Genomic DNA, 27,748 nt, shown 5'->3' with positions numbered 1-27,748 from the left:
ATTCAATGTGTAATTTTAGAATTGATAAATACATAGGTTGAGGAGCAGATGCTAATGATCTTATTTAAATGTTTCTTTTATAGCAGATGAAAATTTAATCATTCTCATTTACAATGTCTACTGTTGATGGTAAGTCATATGTCTGACAAAGGTAAATGAAACCAGGCTCAGTATTCCTGTTGGTTTACATTCCTTGGCCACATAGTAGTAAGCATTTGTATTTAATTCTACTTATAGAATATGCTGTGTTTTAATAAAATAGAATGACACACAAGAGAGCACTTATTCTTTCTCCTTAAGAGCTGCATTTATTTTAGAGAGGTCAGTTTGATTTTTCATCTCCAGAGATTTTTTCCTGCAGACATCGTTTCTGTTTCTAAGTAGAGCTAAGTAATTAACACTCTTTGAAAGCAGAGACTATGTAAATACTTGGGGGGAAAGCTTTTTCATTCCCAAAGTAAAATGGAGTTTTAATGTTAACTTTAACAAGTCCAGGAATCCACAGTCTGTTTTCTATGACTCAAAGCCTTACATATATAAGTAGCCAAAGAAAACACGTTTTCAAAGGCAGGTGTTTATGCTTCTCGTGGAGATGTAAGAACAAATGGAACAATGCAAAGAAAATTAAAATTTAAAAGAAAAAACCAACAAACATAACAAAATTGGCTGGAAACCCAAATTTATGTGCTTTGGATAAATTATTGAAATGGAAACTAGCACTACAAATTCACTCATTCAAAAATATTCCTTTTCATCTCACACCTATAACAAACTGTCACCAGCTGAAACTTGCCATATACAAATTTTAGTCAAATTTAATGCAGCCCCTTCTCCAAACTACTTCTTATCACCAACTCTGCCTTTCGTGCTACCTTGTTCTATGCTCTCACTGTGATAAAACAGTACTTAAATTGCTCTTCGTGTATTTCTTCCTCTTAAATCTGCTGTTACAATAGGGACACAACTGGAATAGAAACCATTCAAGTAAGATTGTCACATATGTGACAGTGATCAGCAGCAGCCAGAATGCATTTATGACTAACCTGATCTCCTTGCATGACAAGATGACCAGGGTAGTAGGTGAGAAAAAGGCTGCAGACGTTATATACGTGGATTTTAATAAAGTTTTTGACACTGTTTCCCATAGCATTCTTCTGGAGAAATTGGCTACTCATGGCTTGGATGTGTATAGTTTGCTGGGTGAAGAACTAGCTGGGTGGACTGGCTCTAAGAGCCATTGTGAAGGAAGCTCAAACCAGCTAGCAGCTGACACCAGTGATGTTTCCAGGAGCTCGGTACCAGGGCCAGTTTTGGTTACCATTTTTATCAGTGATCTGGACAGTGTGGATTGAGTACACCCTCAGAAAGCTCACAAATAATACCAAGCTAGATAGAACTGTTGATCTGTTTGAGAACAGGAAAGCACTGCACAAGAATCTGAGTAGGCTGAATCAATGGGCTGAGTCCAGACACATAAGGCCAAGTGCTGGGTCCTGCACCTGAGTCACAATAACACCATAAATGTTACAGGCTGGGGTAAGAGTGGCTGGAAATCTGCCCAGCAGAAAAGGACCTGGAGATGTTGATTGGCAACCTCTTGAACAGGAGCCAGCAGTGTGTCCAGATGACTAAGAAGGCCAAAGCATCGTGGCCTGCATAAGGAATAGCATGATCAGCAAGACTGGAGAGATTATCGTCCCTCTGTAATTGGCACAGGTGAGACTACAGCTTGAACACTGTGTTCAGTTTGCGGTCCTTCGCTACAAGAAGGCTACTGAGTTGCTCTAGCTTGTGCAGAGAAGACTTAAAAAGTCCGGAAAAAGTACTAGAAAACAAAAGTTATGAGAAGCAGCAGAGGGAATTTCTGAAGGTCTCTGCAACTACCTGAAAGAATGTAGCAGCAAGGAAGGTGTCTGTTTTCGCAGTTGAGAAGTGACAGGACATGAGGAAATGGTCTCAAATCAGGCCAAAAAGGATTTAGATGGGAGTCTCTTCACAGAGAGAGCAGTCAAGCATCACAACAGACTGCCCTGGGAAGCAGTGGAGCTGCCATACCTGCAGATATTTAAGACACATGCAGACATGTCACTAAGGGAGATGGGTTAGTGCTAGGGACCTGGTAGGACACACTGACAGCAGAACCTGATGTTCTTGAAGGTCTTTTCCAACCTACATGATTCTTTGATTCAAAGTGTTTGCAGAGCAGTTTCCGTACGATGTTTTAAAATTTATGTTGTGGTGAGGTATGTCTTCCAGCCATTTCACCTTAGAACTTGAGTGTAAGACTCTGAATTTTAAATCCAAAATACTTGCTTTCTAGTTAAATAATCACAGATTTTAATTTTACACAGTTAATGTAAACTCAAAGTGCCTGTCAGATATGACCATCCAGACTGAATACCCAGGCTGACTGTCAAAAGACATCAGGACAATCACGTTTTCCCATTCACAAAGTTTCAAAAACAGAGAAAAGTTACTGCTAGAGGAAAATAAAGAGAAGACAGCAGCCTCGTGGGTTTCTCTCTACACTGAAGGTGAGTGGAAGGCTTTGCTTCCACTTTAAACTTACTTAGATAACACCAACATCATGGAAATACAGCTCAAAACGACAAGGCGTGATACAACCTGTTTTATCTCAGCACACCATTTTTTGTTTCTTATTAAAAAACACAACAACAAAATCTTTTATCAGTATTGATTCAGACTATTTTCATTGAGAAAAGAATCATTTTCAAGGGGTTCAGCATTTCATAAACACTTCAGTGTGTCATGAATTTTTAACAATGACAGAACATGATATGTAACTCACTAAAAAAACGGGCAAATATAAAAACATTTTGGCATTCTATAAAATCAAAAATTTGCAAACATTAAATTATTGTATAAAACAACTTTGTAGCTACTACTGTATGCAGTAGCAAACTACTGTATGCAAAACACAAATACGGAATTTACTCTGAAGGAAATATATGATATTTAATAATAGAAAGATTTACAGAAAACGCATTGATTTCAACCCAAAAATGTCTAGTGAATTAAAATTATTTAACAGCAATCAGTAAACATATCAACTAGGCAGTAAAAATAACCTACCAATATGTTTCCATTTGCACAGATGTTCTTTAATTTATCAAAAAGCAAACACTGACTTTTATTTCCTTTTATTTTCTTTAGTAGATGCTACATTAAAGAAAATGTCAGCCCAGTCTCTACAGATTTCTGAAAACAATAGATGCTCTGCTTATTGCTTTTCTTTTTATTTCAGAGAAAGTGAGAGATAGGAAAGAGAGAAAAGGGAAAGTAATGAAGGAATGGAGGAAAGGATACAGAAAGAAGCAGACAGATAAATATTTACAACACTTAAAACAATTAGAACTATTCTCACATTGTAACATCTACATCGTGTTTGGCTGCACCCTAGATTGTACTATATCCTTCTGTATTTGTTTTCTGTTGCTTTCTGTGGATACTAAAAATCAACAAAACATATAAGGCAGCAACTAAACATAATAGGACCATCTGTAAATATTAGCTATCACAGGCCTTAATATGAATAAGATTTTAAAGACAGTCCCCAAAATGTAGTTTTTAAAACATGTATTACTTATAAGCACTCAATATGAGCAAAAGATGTACAAAACAATAGCGCTGAATGGTGAAGAATGATGAAAAAACATATCCGTAACCTAAAAAACTGGACAGAAATGGAAGAGGAATTGGCTGCTGAAGAGTGTTACTGGCAAGACTTGCAATTTTAAAAGGAAAAACTGTCCTGAATCAATTGCTTACAGATTCTGAAAGCTACTATAACGCCATGCTTAGGGTTCTCCAAGGCCTGAAGTCAGTGGGCATGAGAGCATGAATGTTATTCTGCAGAATCAACAGTTAAGAAGACTAACACAATGATGACATTTGACTTATTCAGTGTTACTGACAGTAGCAGAGAAACATGAACCCTGTGTTTAAGGAAATAAAATAATTTACAAAAAATATCTAATACAAGGGGCTTTAAAATATTTTGAGAAAATATTAAATAGCCATGCAATTCCACCAAAGATATATTATTTAAAAAAAAAAAAACAAAAACTGCAGTGTTACTCATGAAATTCACTGTAACATAGAAACTGACTTAGACTACTGGTGTTTTTCAGAGCAGATTTTTAACCAAGGAACAACAATTTATAGATATATTGACATTAAATCACGACAGGGCCTTTGAGAGATTGTCAAACTGCATACTTCCCTTAAATTAGAACAGGCCTAGCTATTTCATTATAAATTCAATGTCTGAAATGATGTCTTGGAAAAGTAAGGTTTAATGACTCAATCCAAGATTACAGTGCTTCCTTCCCTCACAGTAAGGCCATCCACTCACTACCTGGGGCAGTAATACATTGATGGCTATTATAAAGCACCCCACCACTGATTTTTCTGTATCCAACTGAGTTCCTTCATCAGAATATTAATTTCAATCAAATACATAAACTCTTGCTTAAAAGCAAGCACTGTATTTCTAAATAATCAGGCACTTGCTTGAGATGGAAAGGGTACGTGTAGCTAAAGACAATATGTAGCATCTCAATGTCATTTTATTCTGAAAGAGGCTTCAAGAATTTAAAAAAAAAAAAAGACTGCAACCAATTTTCTATCAACTGCAGGAAAAACAAAGTTGCCAGTTATAAACAACTGATTAACATAATTGCCTTGTACTCAGCAGAAATGACCTAGAAATTGTATATTGCACACTTCACAAATTTTGTGCATTTTGATTCCATACCTTTACATTAAATAACCTAAAGTTAATTCAAGCCTTCTCCAGAATGCATCTATCACTCTTATACAGTTCAAGGAATGGACATCTCATAAAAGGATGAATTTCAGTACCGGGTAAACTACACATTTTTGTGATTTCAACCTCCGGATCAATCACTTCCAAACAGACAATTGTCTGTGACTGTTTATGATCCTCAAAACATATAAAAACTTTGAATTAATTTTCAGTGCTTCTACTGGTTATATTTTCAGATTAGGAAAGATCTGGGACTGTCAATTTAAGAAGACACTGCCTGTTCAAACAAGATCCTGAGATACCTTCTGTCACAGAGAAAAGAGGATTTGCATTCATGTTATTAAAAAACTAAAAAATCCAAGATTTTGAAGTTATGAGAAACAAAATTAAAGGGAAGGATGATGAAAGAACACTCACTCCATTCCTCTGTTACACAGAGGATATTAAACTAAACAAATCCTAAAATAGCATTCAGGAATATTATGTAAACTGTGCAAGAAATTAGTTTATGGTCAGATAAATCAAGAAATATTTCTGAAAAAGCACAAAGCAGATGCAAAAATTTGATGACATCATTTCCCTACATCATTCTAGTGGTCCACCAGTCATCTTCTTGCAGAAGATGATATCATAGATGCAAACTCTGTCAAATTTATTAATTTTCTTTGTAACATAGCAAGGAACATTATCCTAAATTGCTCTTGAATATGTCTCCCAGTTTTGTCAACCTTCTAGAATGTTAACAGTGGATATACTTTTTTTCTTTTTTTTACAACAGCTTTCAGAATTCCTTAGGAAAGAGTTTTGTTTTTTTCAATTCAACATAATGCATGATCTGTTTTATGCATGCTTCTCAATATCCAGATGGTAGAGATACTGCATGACAACCAGATCATACATCTTTTTACCTCAACAAATTGTTCCTTGAGGCAAAAATACATAATAAAAAGATCTCACAAATATGTACTATGTGATATTCATAGTCTAGGTTTCAGTGCTTTCGTTGTCAGCAGAAATCCAGACGCTGAACTTTCACGGTTGATACTGGTCAAGTTTTCTGTTGTTCGTCTGGGGAAGGACAGATTCAAACTTTTTTAAACAAATACCAGAGATTGTAAATGGTGTTAATGAATTGCCATTATTTGTAAAAACTAATAGGTGGATATCAGTAACGCCTCAGTTACGTACTTCTAACCTTAAACATAGTTTAATTCCTGTAACTGGCAACAGTAATTCAGATTTTGAATGCACTTCAAAATATTGGAATATCTTAATAGCAAAGAATACATAAAGTATATATGAATATAGTACTCACCAATTTTAATCTTTGTAAAGGTATTCTGCTAGTGTCTATCGGTGTACGTTCTGTGACATTACCAAATCTGACTTCTGGAACGGCAATTGCACACATTACATGAGCCCACCTGTGAAAAGTGGCAGGTCAAGAATACTACCAGAAAAACCCGGTACAAATACAAGTGATGTTTCATTACCTGCAATTTGTTGTTTCTATTTTACAAGGCAACCACATCCAGGCATTTGCCTTCAAGGATTTCAGAAGACTTCTTTGAAACAAGTTAACACAATTTACAACACTAACACTTCATGTAAACATCATTTCAGACTCTAAATTTTTATTTGAAAAAAAAAAAAAAAGTAAATACTTTTCAAATTGTATTTCTTAAGTGCAATATCTTTGTAGGTGTTCTATCCAAAGGCGCATGCCTCAGCCAGGCTGTTTTATTAATAAGCAATTTTTCACCTACAGTATTTTCACAGAATCATAAAATATATCAAGTTGAGGGACCCACAAGGCACACTGACTCCAACTCCTGGCTCCACTCAGGACCACCCATGTTCCATGCCCACCTGGTGAAGAACCTTTTCCTAACGCTCCCTGACCCTCCTTGACAGCTCCATTCCATGCCCTTGGTCCCTGTCACTGTGACCAGAGAACAGAACTCAGCGCTGCCCTTCTGCTCCCTTTAGAGGAGCTGCAGCCTCCTTCTGCTTTGAGCTGAACAAACCCAGGGACCTCAGCCACTCCTTGCATGTCTTGCCCTCATAGACCATTCACCATGTTTGTTTCCCTCCTGAGGAAGCTCTCTAATAGTTTTATGTCCTTCTCGCATAGTGGTGTCCAGAACTGCACACAGTGCTCAGCGTGAAGAGTGCAGAGCAGAGTAGAGTGAGACAACCCTTTCTCCTCACCAGCTGACAGTGCTGGGTCTGACCCACTCCCAGAGTACAGCTGGCCCTTATGCTGCCAGAGCACACTGCTGACTCATACTCATCTTGTTGTCAACCAGAACCCCCAAATCCCTTTCCATGGGCTTGCCTTCCAGCCCCTGGCCTCTCAGTCTATATCCAAGGTTGCTGTGACCTGGCAGAATTGAACACTAGCTCTTTCTTAATTTCATATGCTTGGTGATTGTCTAGTCCTGAAATATGTCAAAATTCCTCGGCAAGGGCTCTCTACCCTTAAGGGAGTCAACTCTCAATTTAGCATTGTCCACAAAATTACTTGGTATACATTTGAGACTTGTGTTCAAAAAACAGAAAAACATTGAAGAAAACTGGCCCTCAAAAAGAGCCTCGGGAGCACTATTAATGACTGGCCATCAGCCTCATAATGTGACCTCATAATGCTTTGAGCCCAGTAATGCTTCAAGCCCAACCTGCAGGCCAATTGTTCACTCATAAACACAATGTTTTTGTCTAGATGTGTACTCAACATTTTCTCTAGGAGGATACTAATAGAGACAGTACAGAAAGCTTTCCTGAAATCCAAGAAGTTCACATCTACTGGATTCCTTAGATCAACCTGATGGGCAACCTCATCATAACATAAAAAATTAAGACCATTAATTAATAAAGACAAAACCCTCACGAACTCGTGTTGGTTAGGACCAATGACAGCAATGTCACTGTCATCATTAGGGCAATCCCAGACAATAGAACAGATTGGGAGAAGAACTTATTGAGAGCTGCTCTGCTGAGAAAGATTTTGGAGTCCTGGTGTATGAAAACCTGGTAGTAAGCCAGCAGTGTGCATTTGCAACCTGGAAGACCAACTGTATCTTCTGGTGCATCAAAAGAGGGGATGCCAGCAGAGTGAGGGCAGTGACCTTCCCCTTCTGCTCTGCCTTTCTGAGGCCTCATGCAGTGTACTGTGTCCAGGTCTGCTTCACCCAGTAAAGGAAGGATACAGAGCTGTTGGAGTGGATCCAGAGGAGGCTGGAATCATTTAGATGATCGGAGGCTGCAGCATCTCTCTTAAAAAGATAAAGGCTGAGGGAGCTAGGCTCAGGGAGAAGAGACAAGCACAGGGGAGACCTCACTGAGGCCTTCTAACACGTAAAGGCACCTTATGAAAAGGAAAGAGACTGACTTTTTATAAGATCTGACAGAGATAGGGCAAGGGAGGAATGGTTCTTAACTAAAAGGGGAGATTCAGGGTAGATGTTGTAAGGAAAACTTTTACTGAGAAGATGGTGAGGCACTGACACGGGTTACACAAAGAAGCTGTGTATGCAATGAATGACCCATTTCATGCCAGAGGGGTTGGAAGTAGATGATATTTAAGGCGGCTTTCAATCCAAGCCATTCTGTAACTCTCCAATTGTCTTTCAGGTGTTTTTCAGTAACTCCCAGAATAATCTCCATAATTTTGCCAAGCATTGAAGTGAGACTGACAGGCCTGCAATTGTAGAGTTCTCCTTATTCTTCTTCAAAACTGGTATTTTCATAACATTTGCCAGCTTCCAATCTACTGGGACCTCTCCATATTTCCCACACCATTTAAAAATAGCTAGAAGAGCAAAGGTGACATCAGCCAGCTCTCTGAGATCAATTCTTCCAGGCCCAAAAAACCTGTATGTATCCAGCAGAAAATCTTGCACAAATCTGGGTTGGCTGGGAGTTTACTGTTAGAGCAGTCACAATCCTCCACCTCGTAGGACCTGTAGTGCACATCACTAGTATTGAAGACAGAGGCAAAGAGGGCATAAAAGTCTCAATTTTGTCTGTCCCAACTTGTGAATAGCATTAAGTAGCAGAACAACGTTACTTCCAGTGCTCCTTTTGTTGTTCACATGTTTTAAAAGGGCATACACACTTTTTTTTTCTTTTAATAACATTTTTCTTTCATTGATGCCTGCCTGCAAAATTGCACTCTTAATAACAGGTGTCTTACCATCTAAGCTTTATGTGGACAGAAATGCTATAAATAAAATGTCTCTTCAATAAACCTTAACACAGCCCTTTATACTCTGACTTCTCTCAACATAATAGGACTTGAAATAATTGCTGTGTTCACCTGAGAAGAAGGAATCTCAGTACACAGAAAATATCTCAGAGTTGGATTTTATACTTGATGGAGAAAACAAAATAGTAATTGGAACACACTTCTGAAAACTTTCAGAAGTTAAAAATAGGAGATAACGCTCGAAGATAGAATACTGAGAAAAGTGAAAACTAGACACTGTATAGCAAGTGTTATGGAAACAGGAAAACAAGAAGTTAACTACTTTTACAGAGCACATTACAGAAATCTGTAATAGAAACCCAGAGGGATGAAATGCAAAACTGAAGACTTCAGGAATAATTACAAAGAGGAAGACACTTTCTGCAGATCCCTGTAGTGGTTTTTATTCCTATGGCTAAATCTTGTAACCTATTTCTACAATATTTTAATTGACCTACAACAAAGAGTTGTACTCAGAGTACTGAGTATTGGCAAGTGTTGGTCAAAATCTTCATTAATATGTCAACAGAATTAATGTTTGTTGAAGTTAAGATCTGATCCATAAATTTCACATGCAACGTTCTCCTCACCCAACTATTTACAACACTAAAAAAAAATACTATGCAACCAGTTGCAAATCGCTAACAAATTCTGGCCTGATAAGTGGAATGATCACACTGCTGAACAATCACGCTGCAGTTCTAAGGGTTAAAGAAAGAGGTTTACAAGATACTGCTAAGTTACTAAAAGAATGCAACAGGTTCAATGAAGACTCAAAATACATGAAGAGTGTTCCAATATTGGGATTAAAAATAATAATAAAGTGCACCACTCCCCATTTTATCTGTTTTGTTTACTGTTCCAGTTTCAGATGGGATACAGGAAACTTTCTCCTTAGTAGATGTTATGGTGCTGCGTGTTGGATTTAGGATGAGGATAATGTTGATAACTTTGATAGGATCAGCTCCAGAATGGAAGCAGCTGGGAGACTCCTTCCAGCAAGGCAGAACCATGGCAAAAACCACAAAGAGAGAAGCACAGGGAGACATAGGAGCCCCAGCCTTACCTGACCAGGAAGGGAGAAGCACTGATGAGGAACAGCTGTGATACAGTATGGGCAGGGTGAGAAGTGATGGTGCAACCCTCCACACACACAGAGACAGCCCCTAGGGAGTTAGAGTGACCAGGAGCATGGTGACAAGGACATGGAAATCATTAAGGGCATGGTGTGGCATGGCAGTTTGTGCGGGTAGGACATGTAGAAAACAGAAGATGCGGAACACTTTCTTCTCATCGAGGAACAGCACTCTGTTGCTGCAGTTCACTCAGGCAGGGTTCTGTACCTTGCATGCAGATTCACAACCAGGGAAGTGCTCCTGATTTCTGTGAGTATGGAGGTGGGCACTCACTTGAGGGTTAAAATCAGTGCCCCTGCGAGAAAATCCTCAGAGATACCTGATATATTTACCCAGAAAGAACAGGTCAAAAAGGAGATTTAGGTTAAAGCAGCTCGTTGCACCAAATGCTTTGAACCTTCTCCTGGTGTTAAGGTAAGTACCTGTCCAAGGTGTGCACAGGTGAATGATCTTTCATGACTAGTGGCTGAGTTGCAAGAAGCAGTTAAAAAGCTGCATAGCATTAGAGATGCTGAGAGAGAGAGCTGGTTTAAGGACCATATTCCGGGACTGGATAATACTGAGAAGGAGGCACTTTAGTCCCTGGTGATACACAAAAGCAGGGCTCCCCTTCAGCCCCCACCTTCTAACTTCACTACTAAAAGCAGATACTAAGCTCATGCAAACCCATGACCAAGGTCTGCAAGGAGAAGTCATATCAACAGCTTACAGAGGACACCATAAAAGGAAACACCGAGTGCTTGTAGTCGGTGACTCTCCCTCAAAAGGCATGAAGGGTCCCTTCTGTTGGCGTGACAGGGAGTCTTGATTGGTTTACTGCCTCTCAGGAGCCAAGATATGGGATACTGGAAACAGTGTGCAATAGATTGTCTAAAGCATAGACTATTATTTTCTTCTCCTTTATACTGTGGGCATGAATGACACTGGAAGCTGGAATATGGTCAGAATTAAAGAATAGTATAAAGCCATGGGAGTGCAAGTGAAAAAGACTGGTGCCCAGGTTACCTTCTCAATTTTGCCAGCTGGAGGAAAGAGGGCAGTCAGAAATTGACATATAATGCCTGTCCAAATTCCAGCTATATGGCTGGTGCTGACACAACGCTCGCAGTTTTCATGACGAGGGGAATTTCTATGAGGATTACAACACATTATGGATAGATGGGATATGTCTGTGTAGAAAAGGCAGAGCTATCTTCAGCAGTGGGCTGGCAAACTTATTGAGGTGGGCTTTAAAACTGAAGGGCTTGGGGTATGGTGTCCAAAATGGAAATGGTCATGACATTGAACTAACTCGTGAAATAAACAAGGCCAACCAAAACAGTGACAAATGTTCCTTAGCTGCCTTCCATCGCATAAGCCAGAAGGCCAGTCACCTCAGCAGTATGTATAGTTACAGAAGGTCTTTAGTGTGTAGACCAGTCACAAGCAGTGTACCTCTTGAAGGGATCGTTCTTAAGACAGTACTCTTCAACATCTTCATCAGTAACACAGACAATGGCACCGAGTGCCATTGCAAGTTTGCAGATGACACCAAGCTGAATGGTATGGTCAATACATTGGAGGAAAGGGAAGCCATCCAGAGGGACCTGAACTGGCTGTAAAAGTGGGCCCATGATGTTCAGGGCAGGGTGCTGCTCTTGGGTCAGGGCAATCCCAGGTATTTTATACAAACTGGGAGAAGAGCCCCTTAAGAGCAGCCCTGTGGAAAAGGACTTAGGGGTCCTGGTGGAAGAGATGCTGGACATGAGCTATCAGTGTGCGCTTGCAGCCTGAAAAGCCAAATATATCCTGGGCTGCATTAAAAAAGGGGTGGCCAGCAGGGAGAAGGAGGTGATTGTCCCCTTCTACTCAGCTCTTGTGAGGCCACATCAGGAGTACTACATTCAGTCCTGGGGCCCTCACTACAGGAAGAACATGGAGCTCTTAGAGCGGGACAAGAGGAGGGCCACTAAGATGATCAGAAGGCTGGAGCACCTCTTCTATGAAGAAAGTTTGAGGGAACTGGGTTTAGACTGGAGAAGAGAACACTCCAGGGAGACCTCACTGTGGCCTTCCAGTTCTTGAAGGGAGCTTATAAACAGGAGGGGGAATGACTGTTCACAAGAATGGACAGTGATAGGAAAACGGGGAATGGTCTGGAACTGAAGCAGGAAAGGTTTAGGTTAGATATTAGGAAGAAGTTTTTCACACAGAGGGTGGTGACACACTGGAACAGATTGCCCAGGAAGGTTGTGGATGCCCTATCCCTGGAGGCATTCAAGGCCAGGCTGGATGTGGCTCTGGGCAGCCTGATGTGGTGGTTGGTGACCCTGCACATAGCAGGGGACTGAAACCAGATGATAATTGTGGTCCTTTTTGACCTAAGCCATTCTAAGAGTCTATCATTCTATGATCTTCTTGTATTCCCCCAAGGAAATATAAATCCTGTTCCCTTTTCTTCTTTAAAGTGACTCTATACCAATGGACATAGCATTGCAAATAACAGGAAGAATTAGAGATCTGTGTACAGTCCAAGGACCATGATCTTACTGAGATCATGGAGACATGGTGAGACATTTCGCATGACCGGAACACATTCATGGATGAGTATGTATTTTTTGTAAAGACAGACAAGCAAGATGATGCCATGGAGCTGCACTTTATGTGGGAGAAAACTACATGTACTGACTTCTGCCCAGAGATGAATGATGAGTGAAGGGAGAGCTTACAGGTGACAACTAAAAGGAAGGCCAATATGGGTGACATATTTGTGGGTGTGTTCCTCCTCATTAGAAGGAGGAAATTGATGAAAGTAGTCTCACAATCACAGGCACCAGTTCTCCTGGAGGACTTCAACCACCATGATACTTGATGGGACAGGTTGGATAGCTAGGCTGAAGCCAATGGGATGAGGTTCAACAAGACCAAATGCTGGGTCCTGCACTTTGGCCTCAATAACCCCAGGCAATGCTACAGGCTTGAGGCAGAGTGGCTGGAAGACTGTGTAGAGGAAATGAACCTGGGGGTATTGATTGATGCTCGGCTGAACATGAGCCAGCAGTGTGCCCAGGTGGACAAGAAGGCCAATGGCATTCTGGCTTGCATCAGGAACAGTGTTGCCAGCAGGAACAGAGAAGTGATTGTCCCCCTGTACTCAGCTCTGGTGAGCACCTCAACTACTGTGCTCAGTTTTGGGCCCCCTCTGCAAGAAAGACATTGAGGCCCTGGAGTGGGTTCAAAGAAGGGCAACAAAGCTGGCGAGGGGTCTGAAGCACAGGCCATATGAGGAGAGGCTGAAGGAGCTGGGACTGTTCAGCCTGGAGAAGAGGAGGCTCAGGGAAGACCTTAATGCTCTCTATAACTTCCTGAAGGGAGGTTGTAGTGAGCTGGGGATCAGCCTCTTCTCTCTTGTAACTGGTGGTAGGACCAGAGGGAATGGCTTCAAGCTGCGCCAGGGGAGATTCAGGCTGGACTTTAGGAAATACTACTTCTCTGAAAGAGTGGTCAGGCAATGGAATGGGCTGTGGAGGAGTCACTGATCCTAGAGGTGCTCAAGGAACATTTGCACATTGTGTTGAGGGACATGGTTTAGTGAGAACTATTGGTAATAGGTGGATGATTGGACTGGATGATCTTGTAGGTCTTTTCCAACCTTGATGATTCTGTGATTCAGTGATTCAGATTAATTAATTTAAAATATTGTTTCTAGGAGAAGTTCAAAGATTCTCTATAAATTTACTAATAACAAATTTTCAGTGCTAAAGAATAAACTACACTTCACTGTTTGATAAGATTTTCTCATACAAGCAATGACAAATCATTTGCTTTCTTTACACAACAACAAGCAGAATAGAATTTGCAACAAGTAAGCGTGTGCAAATACTAAAACAAATACACATTTTAGCATCTAACTATTTCACAAAATGCCAATGATGCATTTCAGGGGGAGTAATTTTAATTCTGCACAGATTCATCTTAAAAGCACACTGTCAAGTAATTAAGATTACAAATGCTCAGTACATGAGAATGTGTTAGGAAAAAATTTTAAACAAAAATGTGCAATCTCGAAGAATTTATTACTTACTTCTTGTCAGTAGTTTGTTTTAATGCACCACCTCTCAAGTTGCAGAGACAACATTCCTAAAAATAAAAACAGTGTAGAAACAAGTGAGCTTTATTGACTGGTTACAAAGCAGTCTCACTAAACTGATCTTAACTACATGTAAATTGCTAATATAGTTCAGTACTGGCATACAACCTGCCACTTAGAAGCAATGCACTTCCTTACAGAAAAAAAAAAAAAAAAAAAAAAAAAAAAAAGAATATAATAACAAAAAGGCTGACAATTCAAAAGAGCTGAAGAAAAATAAGTTTTAAATACTACTCTTGAATAAAGTTACAGAATCCCTTTGAAGGCAACACCAAATGAAAAAGCATTCAGCTAGTACTGCAACAGAAATTGCCACGAAACCTACTATGGTAAAACACAATAAAATGATACATAATTAGCTTAATAAAAGTTAGGAAGAAAGCACTGTCTCATAAGCCATTGATTCAATTCACATAATGAAAGACATTCTGTGTTTGATACTTTCTTTTGAGAAAGACTTACCCTAACAACAACGTACTTCCTTGCAACTAATGAATTTTCTTCGCAATTTAAGCAGATAACATGTCGCCTTACCTACCAATATCACAGAGTAACATATTTTTTCATACAGTGCCATTTTAATGTAGTTAATGTTATTACAGAGGTGTACAGACGTGAGGTTCATTGCTTTAAACACAAGAGACCTAGGATTGAACCCCACTTATTCCAGGTTCCAGTTCACCAGAACTCTTAAATCCAAAAATCTAAAGGCTTAGAATAACAATCCTTCCTGGCATGCAAAGGAGCAGAAACAGGTAGTTTCTGCATCAAGAGAGGAGAAATGGCCATAAAGGGGCTACTCCTGCAGAACTGAGTGGCTTTTTCAATATTTACTGTCCGTAATTTTACAGAGACTCAATCAGCAAACAAGTCAATAGGATTATACTAAAAATCCACAGGACTTTTCCATTTGACTGTTGGAGTGTAAGTAAAACTGATCCTTGCAAAACCAACACTTTTACTCAATCGGCTGTATCTTTGTGGGGTTCTCACACTTAATCGAATGAAATCTTCTCCTACCAAAACCAGACAGAAGCTAAATGGGGCACAATTACAGCTAATTCTATAGCACTGCAGCCTCTTCCACACGGTTTCTCTTTAGATCCCTTCTTACAAACAAGTGAAAGAAAAGTCTATCTCTTCCTTTGATTTATTTTAAACTCCACGAGGTAATGGGTAATCTTTTCTGCTATTAATGTTGATCTTAATATGCAGAGCATGCCAGCCATTGTCATGAGCTACTGACCAATAGAATGCTTTAGTTTTAAATATGACAGTGGGATGCAAGATGAGAAAATTAAAATTAAGTTGGCAAGCTCACGAGAAATCAGATGAATGATCCAAGCAGCATACAAAATATTCAAAATGGAACATTCATTCAAGAATGGGTAAATTCCTGCAGTTCTGCAGGAGTAGGAAGCTTACAGTGTAGGGGATGAATAACATCTCCAGACTCTTGAAAAGAATATGACTCTGATTCAATTGAAAAATTTGTGGGGAACTACTTCCTTATCTCCCTTCAAACTGAAAGTTCAGCAGATCACTCACTTGTGGATTCTCTTTTTTTGTTGCAATTGTTGTTGTTTGTCTATAATTAATAAATTGTTTTAATTAATTAATTTAATTTTTTTATATTTGCTATAAAAAAGACTACTCTTGTTCAGTAAAATAAAATAGAGCCTCTATTTTGTGAGATTTTATTTTTTATTCTAGCCTACATTGAAATTCAGTACTAGAATGAGAATGAATCTTTCCTGCTTCTAATAGATATTTTTAAGGAAAACCTTAATCTGATCATTTGCTGTGTAGTTTCTCAATGCAACTACAGAAAAAATCCAAGGCTATAAAACAATTCTACAAATAGATTACGCTAAAATAATAATAAGGTACTACAAACAAATTTCTGTTTTCCTGTCTCTTAGACACAATATAAAGAATTCTGAATTATACACTGCAATTCATAATTCTTACCCAGTATAGCACAGAGATTTCGTACGAGGTTGAAAGGGAAAAAAAAAAAAAAAAGAGAGAGAGAGAAAGTTGCTTTATGTATTCCCAGTAGCAGCCTGATGCTTGACAATTTTTTCCTATGCAGGGCCTGTAGGAACTGAAATCCACATATACAAGTCTTCAGTGCATAGGCAGTAATGGTGGCAATAACCACACGGTCATTCTGTGGTAGATACCAACTGTAGGAACTTGAAAATGTCATCAGTGTTTATAGCAAATATGTGTGGACAGGCCCAGAAGTGAAGGCTTTCAGATTTTATATCCTAGCTTTGCAAAGTATTGTCCTACATCGGTGCAATATGACCATTACTTTATCTCCAGTTTTGGCATACTGCAAACAACGAAAATACAGGGGAAGCAATTATTAGAAGTACTAATATTTCTGGTAAAGATGTGCCTGCTATGGACAGCCGTGATATCAGACATACATTAGCATTTATAACCCCTGTCCTCATACAGAAAGAACGAGTATTCACTGCATATACAATTCAGGATAAGCAACAGACTTCAATGTAGAGCCTCACTGTAGCATCACCTTATTCACTATTCCTTTGCAAAACTTTTAAGCAAGTAATTTTATGTCATATGTATTTGCATTAAGTAATAATTTCTTATGCATGTTATTTTACACTTATCTGGTTATTTTACACTTATCTAATAATTAAACCTTGGAATTTTTTTAATTGCTCACCTGCTTAAAAATCACCATAACATTCTAGAATTATAAAAGAAAACACTCTTTTCCAATAGCTGTATAAACTAAGCCATTCCCATATAATTCACAGTCTTTATTACACTAATGTTTGCTTTGTCTTTTAGATTTTTAGTGGAAACAATGCATTTTTTCATAACAATCACATTCATAGGTTCTGGACTGCACGGTTTTCCTTGTTTACAATTAAACAGTGAATTTTGCAACCACCATTCCTAATCTAGTCTATTTTCCATTTGTCTGTTTCAGCCACTGCTATAAAACACAGCAAAAGTCAATGTGAATTAACCAAATTCTCTTTGATACATACATCCAAAAGATGGAACACCTTCACTGGAATGATACGCCATTATTCAAGCATAGCTGCATACTAATTATTATTGCATGGATGAACACAACAACAACAACAAAGAAGTCTGTTCACACTTATTTATATGTTAAAGTGAATGCATTTGGTTGTCTTTGCATGCTTTCTGCGCTCAAAATTCGAAGTCATAATGACTGCAACACTCTCAGGAAAGGCTTTCACACACTCCATATTTGCCTACTTCATCAGCAGTACCATTCTGTGTGAATAGGAAGCAGTTTGATACAGCAATGAAACAGAATCCAGTCAAGCCATGGGTGAGGGAAAGTAACAGTCAAATAATGGTTATTCCTATGGACAACTATGAACATTATTCCACTTGATCCTCTTTCTTGTTAAACTGCTCTCTTTATTCTTCTGCGACCCTGTAAATTACAATGGCGTCTCCAAGGAACAATGTTTACTCAGTTCAAGGAAATATATATGTGTGGGTGGATAAAAACTGTGTAAATAAAACATATATTATTCCTAATTAATTATGTCTGACATTTTTCCAAATTCTTAAAAAAAATGTGGTGATATAGTTTCCATAACCAATCTAACAATCTCTTCCAGTCCTTTCACATTCCTGCCAGCAGCTAACCTGAAGCTTCTCTGCTGTCATTTAAGCTTTTTTTGCTTTTTGCTTTATGCATGATAAAAATGAGAAACAGATCGTTCCTTTAATTTTTGCCAGTTTCCACCTGCAGCTTCTAAGTTAAACTATCACTAATTTTTTACTCACTATTTTCATTTGAGGTCACATTTTTCCTCTAAAATGCAAAGAGAGCAAATAATCTACACCGTCAAGCAGAGCAGGATTAGCTGATTTTGTGTTAATTCACTATAGCAGATCCTACATGCATGTCCTCTATGAACAGCAACAACTGCATGCACCACAACCCTCAGAAACACTTCTACAGCAGTGACTGGTATGACTGCTCCATATTCCTGTATCTGTACTCTAGCTTCAGCATCTTGAACTCTTCCCTATTCAGCTGCACCCTGTTTTCAAGAGTATCTCAATAATTGAACAAAACTTTGTTCATTTCTACCTATTCTTATTCTTATGGACCTTAATTAAAAAAAAATCCACTCTTTCTATTCAGTTAGCACCACCTGCAACAAGTGGTAACTACGAGATAATTAACCAGGTTGGTGGATGTTCAGGCCAGGAAGGAAAAGACAAGTGTGGAGTATGAGAAATGCCAATAAAATTATGAGTGGCTTGGAAAAAGACTTCACTAAGTAGACCAATACAAAAACCAGGTGGTTGCTATCAAAGGACAACAGAAAGCAGCTAATTCTAGATAGACAAAAAAAAACCCAAACCATTCTTCACAAAATGTGACTTAAGTTTGCCACATGTGAATGCTAGAAGTTTACACCATTTAAACAAGAAATTCATTAAAAAAATTCATCATTGGCCACCTTCTAGTGAGCAAATAGACAGACACTGCCCTTGGCTACAGCAGTTTCCTATTTGTGTATTGTTATAGACTGGGAGAGGATTAGGGAATGCTTACCTAAGGTTTACATTCTTCCCAAGGTATTCACTTTTGGCCTTGTTGAAGACACTGGAACAGGCTGCCCAGTGAGGTTGCAGATGTCATCTCCTTGGAAGCACTAAAGGCCAGGCTGGATGGGGCTTTGAGTAGACTGGTCTAGAGGGAGGTGTCCCTGCCTAAAGCAGGGTGTTGGAACTAGATGATCTTAAAGGTCCCTTCCAACCAAACCATTCTGTGATGTTTATAATAAGTACATATTTTGTGTGGTAAACTGAAGCAAGGAAGACATTTATAATGTTTTTAGCACTGCTTCAGTAAACAGGACACTGTTTATCCAATTCATAAAACACTGTTTTTTATCTCAACTATGTTCCTATGCTTCTTTTGACTGTGATTAGTGTCTAACAGTCCTAAATATTTCTAGTGAGAAATCAGAACAATTGTTTTCAGTTTTAAGACTGTTCTGATGTAAAACTGTTAAAGAAATGCTGACTTATTAGCCATATTTACAAGCAGGTTGGTAGAAAATTGTAGAAAACTAGTATCTAATCTTGAACTCTGCCACAACCAAGTGACATAGATATAGTTTCTATGGTTAAGGCCAAGAAACAAATTTTGTGTTCCTCAGAATGTTCTGGTTGGCTTTTTCAAGAGCAGCCTTTGAACAAAAAATGCCCTAAGTGTTTCACCTTCTAACTTCTGTTTCATCTTCTAACTGCCCTGTAATACCCAGCATAACATCTCTGAATAGCACTAATTCAGCTGGCATTGGTGTCTCCTTACTTATCTGATGTCCCTATCTGATTTATTTTGGTATCTACAATTTTGTAATTAAAAAAGAGTCGGTTTTTCTCTTAACACATTGGCAAATGCTATTTTCAGAAACTGTCCACTTCTGAGTATTTTAATCTTTCCACACTGCCCTAAATAGTGTCATTTCTCGTCACAACATGTACATCTGAAGTCAAAAACATAGAGGGTGTGACATGGAGAATGTTAGGTGGCCTAATAGGAAACACTTTCTGCAACACTTAACTGTTTCCAAGCATCCAAGAAAGATTATAGATATCCTCACCTTTGAAGAGAAGCCTAAAGGACAGAGCTTAGCTGTGTTTTAAATAAACAAACAAATAAATACTAAGAATCAAGGGTACAAGAAACAAAAGTAATTATTTTCCCTCAAAAGAATGAGACTGCAGAAATAACCACCACACTGAAGTTAAGCAATTAGCAAACACACAAAGAAAAATGGAATGGCAGCATTTCTACTGATGAAAATATATATAGGATTATTCTTATTACTGTAAGACAGTATTTGGAAACAATGGTAAATATTAAAATCTAAACATCAGTAGATGAAAAGCTGTTTTTTTCAAGAAATCAGCACCACTGTGCTGGGATATTCTGCTACTGGCTATTTCTATCCTTCTCCCTGCCCATAAAAATTGTACTGGGCTCCTTTGCACAAGCAAGACATGTTGGAGCTGTTGGAATAGGTTCAGAGGAGGGCCACAAAGACGATCAGGGGGCAGGAGCACCTCTCCCATGAAGACAGATTGAGTCAGTTGGTCTCGTTCAGGTTGGAGAAGGGAAAGAGATCTCTTTACGGCCTTCAAGGACCTGATGGGAACTTGTAAAGATGATACAGAGCAACTTTTAAATGGTCTGGTAATTTCAAGACATAGGGGAATGTTTCCAAATTAAAAGAGAGGAGATACACATCAGAAGTTAGGAGAATATTCTTTAATAAAAGGCTGGTGAGACACTGGAACAGGTTGCCCTGAGAAGCTGTGGATGCCCCATCCCAGGAAGTATTCAGCTTCAGATTGGACAGGGCTTTCAACAATCTGATCTGGTGTAAAGTCCCTGTCCATGGTAAGGGGCTTGGAACTAGGAGACCTATACATTTTCATTCAACCTAAATCTAAACTATTTTATGAATCTATGAAATACAGAGGTGCTCAAGGCAACCAGGCCTTTTCACATGATTATCAGTGGCAAGCCAGCATAGAAGGGAATTTCAAGAAGCAATTTCTTACTGTATGAATTACAAAGCACTGGAATGAGTTTGCCCACAGAGGTAACGGAGTCTTCCTCCTTAGGCAGACAGACTTAGTGTGTGTTATTCTGCATTAGCACTGGGTTGAACCTGATAATCTGCACAGGCTCCTATAAACCCTAACTATCCTGTGATCTGAAGGTTTAAATGGATTTCGTGTCTGAGATTACAAAGATATTGCCCAGATTTAATACTCTTCATTTTCTACAACAGTACCACAGAAATTCAGTATTTACAAATCTTCTAAAATAAACTGTGTCAAAGACTTTTCTTACAAGCAATGCATGTCCTGGTAACACGCTAATACCAAAACCAGAAATTCAATACTTTCCATCTCTGATTAGAATAATTAGATAAATAAATTAGCAATAGCACCTGTGGTCCTCCAAGTAAGTAATCTTCTTGCAGAGAAGGTTTGGAAAGAAAAAGGTAGCAGACAGATAGATAGGTAAAATTTAGCATCACTTTTCTAAAAAGGAAAATGCAGGAAATCTGTCTTTTTTTTTTTGCTAAAAGCAGTTTTTTACACTCACTCCAGAACTTTATCAACAACATCAAAATGCTTTAAAGCTTGCTAACGAAATCAGTCTGAAAATTAAAACACTTTATGCCAACTCACATGTAATGAGTTATCTTGGCAGTTATCAGGCTGTGAAAACAGGAGTTTATAATAGAATTGCTGACATTGTACCAGTGAGAAGGGCATGACTATAAAAAGACTATTCAAAATCATTATTTTTAGTGGGGTGAAACAGGGTAGTTTCTGGGCTTGAATGAAGAATGCTCTTATGTGCTACTTTTCAAATGCCTTGCAAAAAAAAAAAAGAAAGAAAAAATCTGTCAGCCAATGTACTCTAACCACAAAACACATACAAATCAAAAGACTGAACATAAGCATTAGAAATATAAAGCACTAGAAAGCTTAATCTGCAGGGAAAAAAAAAAAAGAAAAATGCACTACACTGTTTAACACTTACACTCAGCAAAGGATGTTTGAAATACATACAGTTCTTGAAATCAGTGCCAACTGACCAGTTTAGATGCTGCATTATTTATGTAGTACTATAAAAGGTTACAGTAATCAGCGAAAATCTACACTTTTTCCCCAGTTGTGCTATTAACAATGAAGTTACTATGAAGTAAGACAGTGGAGCACACTTCGTCACTTACTCATATCTTTCTCTTTCCTGTCCAAAATCCTTTTGTCCTCTAAATAATAAAAGTACTTACGTTTATGTACTATAGCTACTAGATGAATACATCCTTGCACATTGTACACTACGTTGCATTCTCCATAATGCCAGTCATTATTCATCCTGACTTCACTAGCTTTCTTTAGCTGAAGCATTTAAGATTAATGAGGCGTTTGTTCTCAATCAAGACACTCTGTATGAATACAGTTACACTTTCAGGAGCCATGCAGATGACTTATTTAAAATTATTTAATTTTTTTTGTTGTTCTTCTGAGAAGATTGATTTATGGCTATTTTTGTCCATTAGCATATATGAATTTTGTATCAGCCTTCCACTTGTCAATAATCATTATCAAACAGGACCTACTGTGTATTAGACTATAAAGATACATTATCATGGTTCCAAGAGCATCCCAAAAGATGAAAAAGTTAAGTATTGTAAAGCATGCTATTTCAGCAACTTAGAGAAGCCACGAAGGCAAGAGAACAGTACGCTTCTGAATCTCAAACGCAGTTTTCCTTGGGGAATTCCATTTATATTATCATCACAGAAAAGTCTGGCTATGAAAAATGAGTCCACTAATGCATTTTGCTACTTCCAAATTTTAATAACATTCCTCATTGGGATTCACATAAAGTGCAATCTCATTCAGTTACTAATACAGCTAGGACTCCTATGCTTTCACCCTTCATCCTTTTACAAAATCGTAAGAGATATACAAAAACCTCGTAGAGTTCAAATTTTCTATAAATTTAATATAACTGACTGAAGTTTAAGAAACTATTATCTACAAAGCAAACAACAAAACTTCACAGTTTAAGCAAAGGAATGAAAAGCAACCATCCCTGATTTGAAATGAATTACAAAGTCTAAGTCAAGATCTGTAAAACTCTTTTCTTTCGTAACATCCATTTTATTCTCCAATGCACAAAACTTTGCCTTCTCTCTGTTTCCCAACCAGTATTCCTTCAAGATTTAAAGTTTTACCCATAAGAGAATTCTTCAAACAAGTCTTCCTCAGCTCAGTCTCCCTTTTCTAGGAATAATTGTGCCAAGAAAGTAAATCAAATTTCAGATATTCTGGAAAATACAGGCAACAAATACTTCTGATATTAAAATCTTCTGATTTTGCAACCTTCTCTAAAGCAAGAATTGAGTTTTTGTGGGTATGTAATTCCTACAAGTCAGACAGATCTCAGTCTCACATCTTCCACAAGATGTCGTGGTTCTGTTAATGAATGCTTACCCTGAACAAGAATTAAGATCAACACATTTTTTTCATACAAAAACTGTAAGTCTGAGCTGTCTGAGCTGGAATAAAAATAATACTCATTCTATACTCCCCCCAGTTTAAAAGGTCATACCAATAAGTAATTTATTTTAGTTCCATCTCCCTCTCCAGAGATGTCTGTGGTACTACAAAGCAACTTCAAATATAATAAAATATCATACCAGCAGATAGAGAAAAAGGATATACAGATAAAAACCTGATTTAATAAAAACAAAAAAAAAAAAAAAAAAAAAAAAAAAATATAATTCAAAGGCAACATAAAACTTACAGCTGCAGTTGGCATGACCAACATAAATGCACATTTTTAAAAGAAATGTTATGCCCTGACATGCCCAGCAGTTGTCTTTTTAAAAAAACATTTTTCAAGAATAGTTAAAGCCACATATATCTTAAGAATAAAGCTAAGATTAGATGACAGCTTTTAGGACAATCTAAAGTTATTAACCAGAAGAAACAAAAGCTTAATGTTAAAATGACAAATAGGACCCAAATAAGTATCAGTAGTTCTTAATAACACTGACGTCAGCAAGGAACTGCTTGCAAACAAAAATACACTAATACACTCAGGTTGTTTATCAAACTGATGATTTTTTCCTCCTTGAGAACTGTAGTCACAGTTACATAGCTTTGCAATTAATGCTACTGCTCAAACAGGCAAAAGAGAACCACAGAAAAAAGTAACCTCAGTGTCTATTTCATTATTCTGACTTGAGGCATAATCAGCGCTTCTTCAGCTACTCCTGACAAAATGACTTTCTATCATACTTTCAAGAGTCTTCAAAGAGTAAATTCTACAAAATCTCTACATTCCAATATTTCACTATATTTAGAAAGGAAATTTTGCAAGGTGTCATGGTATTAACACAAGCTTCTGTTGAAGAAGTTTAAAGCAGCTACAGCTTTATCTTGTCCCTAAACTAAGGGAAAGGCAATTGATAATGTTTGTCTTTGATTTACTCTGATTGTTTTGCATATGACAGTACTACTTATTTCCTTCCTGTTTTCTCTCAGCTATAATGAACAAGCCCTCCCTTACGGGCCCTTTTCAGCCCTCCCTTACAGAACTGCTGACATCTATGAGAAATAATTGAAAGAATTTTTTACCTTTAAAAAAAAAAAAAAAAGTTTTTAATTACATGTCATTATCTTTCAGCCCATTCAATCTAATGAGGTTTTTTTTCTGAAGCATTTGTGTTCACTGCCACATAGTTGATCAGCTGGGCTCTCATCAAACATGAAGAGAATAAAGAGATAATTTCATATGCATTTCAAGCTTCACTCCTGGTATAAGCCTAAACATCCTGGTCTGATGCTTCAGACTTATAGAACTGATAACTTTGTGACCAGAGTGTTCACAATTCTGGAAGGCAGCAAGAACTATTGCCTGGCCAGGCATATTATTATTATATGTGCCTATCTTATTTGGGCACAACTGATAGCTTCTCTTTAAGTACAGATCATAGAATATCCCCAGTTGGAAGACAAGGATCACTGAGTCAAATCCCTGACTGTACAAAGGATCACCCAAAATTCAAATTATATTACTGAGAGTGTTGCTCAAATGCTTCTTGAACTACAGATGGTTTGATGCCATATCCACTTCCCCAGGGAGTTTGCTCTGTTTCCAGCCACTGACAAGAATTGTACCAATCTGCTGAATTCAGTCAATACAGTAACATTATTACTACTCCACAAAACAGCAAGATCAAATCTAAAATAGTAATCCTAACCCAAAATAGTAAAACTCAACCTATAAAATGTCCAGGGTCCATGGTACCTGCAGAAAATTCATTAAGAATGCTTCTGTACTGATCTTTTTCATCTCACTGAAATACTGAAAGGAATGAAGAAAGAATATTTTGAATAACACCTGGCAAACAATAGACAGTTGTGGAAAAATCTATGACATACTGCATAAGTTCAACACCTTGGCAGTTTCATATGAAATATATTTCCCCATCTCCTATATAATGACCTTAAATTACTTAAAATAGACCATTCTGGCTTTCCACATATGCTTCATAAGGACATGAAGAGCAATCAGCAAATGGTGCAGAGAAGGTTATTACCCTCTGAGTAACATAAGACAAATGGTGGCCTGAGATACTGAGTGTCGAAAACAGATCCATACTGCTGTATGTTTGGCAGCTGTTCATCTAGGTCATCATTCTTGTGTGGCTTCAGTAACAGAATTTAAAGCATTACCAAAAGTCCGTGAAAGTTAGGATGAATCAAATTTTTAGTTTGTTTCTTTTTCACAGCAGCTATCATGGCAAAAAAAGATATAAGGCACTTCTTCTATAAATACATATCATTTGTTGTTGCCTAGCTGTTTGGAAATAATTGACAGATTCATCATTTGTTTAGTATTTCCCTTTGAATACGAGCTAGGTTGACTGTCAGAATTCCTTAGACCACCAATGCCCTACTTTTATAAAAAGGGTACTAAATTTTCCAGGCACCTCACAGAAGCTTTGTAAATTCTCAGAGATTACCACAAATACTTCTGAGATTGCTTCAGCATCTCAAGAGTTTTGAAAGATGCTTCTATTAAAAAAGAAAAACTGAATTGGCTAGCATTCGCATATGAGTAAATAACAGCACCATTTGTATCCCTGATAGTTGGATTTTTCCTATTTAACTTCACTTGCAGATTTCATATCTACTATCTATCATTTCTATATCTTTCAACTAACAATGAACAGTTTGCATTGATATGCAGTAACAAGGATAAGTAATAAAAAGAAATACAAGATAGCCAATTATGTAGGACAACTTTTAAGCAAATTTACTATTAGTGAGGGATGCTAGATTAATAGCCCTAGGGAAAAAAAAATGTCTAACAAGACTGCACACAAAAATAAAGTGTATAGATAAGCAAACATTATTGAAGTTTCTAAATTCATCATGACTGATTTATTTTTTCTGATACTTCAGACATCTGATCTTAGAACAGGAACACATTTTTTCTAGTATATATCTAATCAATCTTCAGCATTTCAGTAAAATTCCCCTGAATTACAACTCATGACAAATTTTAATCCACAGACATTTATAAACGAAGAGATTTTGCAGGGCACCAGTTCATTTTACTCAGGTCACCAAATCAGAGGTATATAAAAACCAAGTTGTTGGCATTAACAGTTCAGATTTGTAGGTGTATCAATACACATAAAAGCTTGTGTTAATTAAATTTAACAGCAACTCAGTTAAAAGTAATAGCTGAAGTTTACATTAAATAAATTGTCCTAATGGGTATATATACTACCTGGCAACACTGCTTTCCACTCCTATAACCTTCTTTTCTCCATTTTCTGAAGTGTAATTTTTTGCAAAAAGCAAACTTTAAAAGCACTTTGCAAATAAGTTCAGTTTGGCTATTTTCTGTATGTTTTTGAAATTTCAGTTATTATTTCAACACCTTGTCTCGACTCTTCAAATAATATGACCAAAAACGCTTCCCATACAAATTAGGTCTTCCTCATTTTCAGAAAGTTGTATGCATTGTAATAGAATAAAATAAAAATCTTCAGTAAAACATCCATAATTCTTTGCATGTAAGATGTTAATGAGTCCAGATACAATTCTAAAAACACTTCATTTTTGACAAAGGAACGCTGTCTTTGGTTGAAATTTTTGCCCAGAAGTTGACCAAAGAAAAATTCTAATTAGCTCACTCTTGAATCTGCCCAAATTTTCCTTTACCCATCATATTCCACCATTTCCCCTCATTGAGTATCAGACAGAAAGCTAGGAAACATGCACAAGGAAGGGTGAAAGCAGAATACAGAGTGACCAGACAGAACTAAAATAACCGATATATTCTCCCCCTCTACTCTGTTCTCATGAGACTCTACCTGGAGTATGGTATTCAACTCTGAGGCCCTCAACATAAGAAGGGCATGGATTTCTCAGTGTAGGACCTGGGCCAGGGGAAAGCCATGAAGATGATCACATGGCTGGAGAACCTCTCTGGTGAAGACAGGCTGACAGAGCTGGGGTTGTTCAGCCTGCAGGAGAGAAGGTCTCAGGGAGACTTCATTGCAGAATTTCAGTACCTGAAGGGGGACTACAGGAGAGACGAAGATGAACATTTTAGCAAGAAGTATGGTGATAGGATCAGGGTAATAGCTTTAAACTAAAAATAGTAGACTAAGATTAGATACATGGAAGAAATTATTTGCTGTGATGGTGAACCACTGGAACAAATCGCAGAAAGCAGCTGTAGATGTTGCATACTCAGTTCCAGGCTGGATGGGGCTTTGGGCATTCTAGTCTAGTAAAAGATGTCCTGCCCCATGGCAATATCGTTAGGCTAGACTACCTTT

At 37.8% G+C, this 27,748-nt stretch overlaps 1 protein-coding gene across 2 annotated transcripts in view; it reads right to left on the bottom strand.

Annotated features, from left to right (window-relative positions):
• KDM4C (lysine demethylase 4C) overlaps positions 1 to 27,748 on the bottom strand; it is a 301,610-nt gene that overhangs the window by 69,740 nt on the left and 204,122 nt on the right. For both annotated transcript variants that reach the window (XM_042877489.1, XM_042877490.1), the window contains exons 16-17: positions 14,235 to 14,290; positions 6,105 to 6,213 (exon numbers count right to left, since the gene is read on the bottom strand). In XM_042877489.1, the coding sequence (XP_042733423.1) occupies positions 6,105 to 6,213; positions 14,235 to 14,290 (165 nt within the window). The remainder of the gene's footprint in view (positions 1 to 6,104; positions 6,214 to 14,234; positions 14,291 to 27,748) is intronic.

The sequence above is a fragment of the Lagopus leucura genome, unplaced genomic scaffold (assembly GCF_019238085.1).
Source record: "Lagopus leucura isolate 7727_CA_CO unplaced genomic scaffold, USGS_WTPT01 Super-Scaffold_100018, whole genome shotgun sequence".
NCBI lineage: Eukaryota > Metazoa > Chordata > Aves > Galliformes > Phasianidae > Lagopus > Lagopus leucura.
The sequence above is the reverse complement of the archived record's forward strand: the minus strand, read 5'-3'. Positions and strand labels throughout refer to the sequence as shown.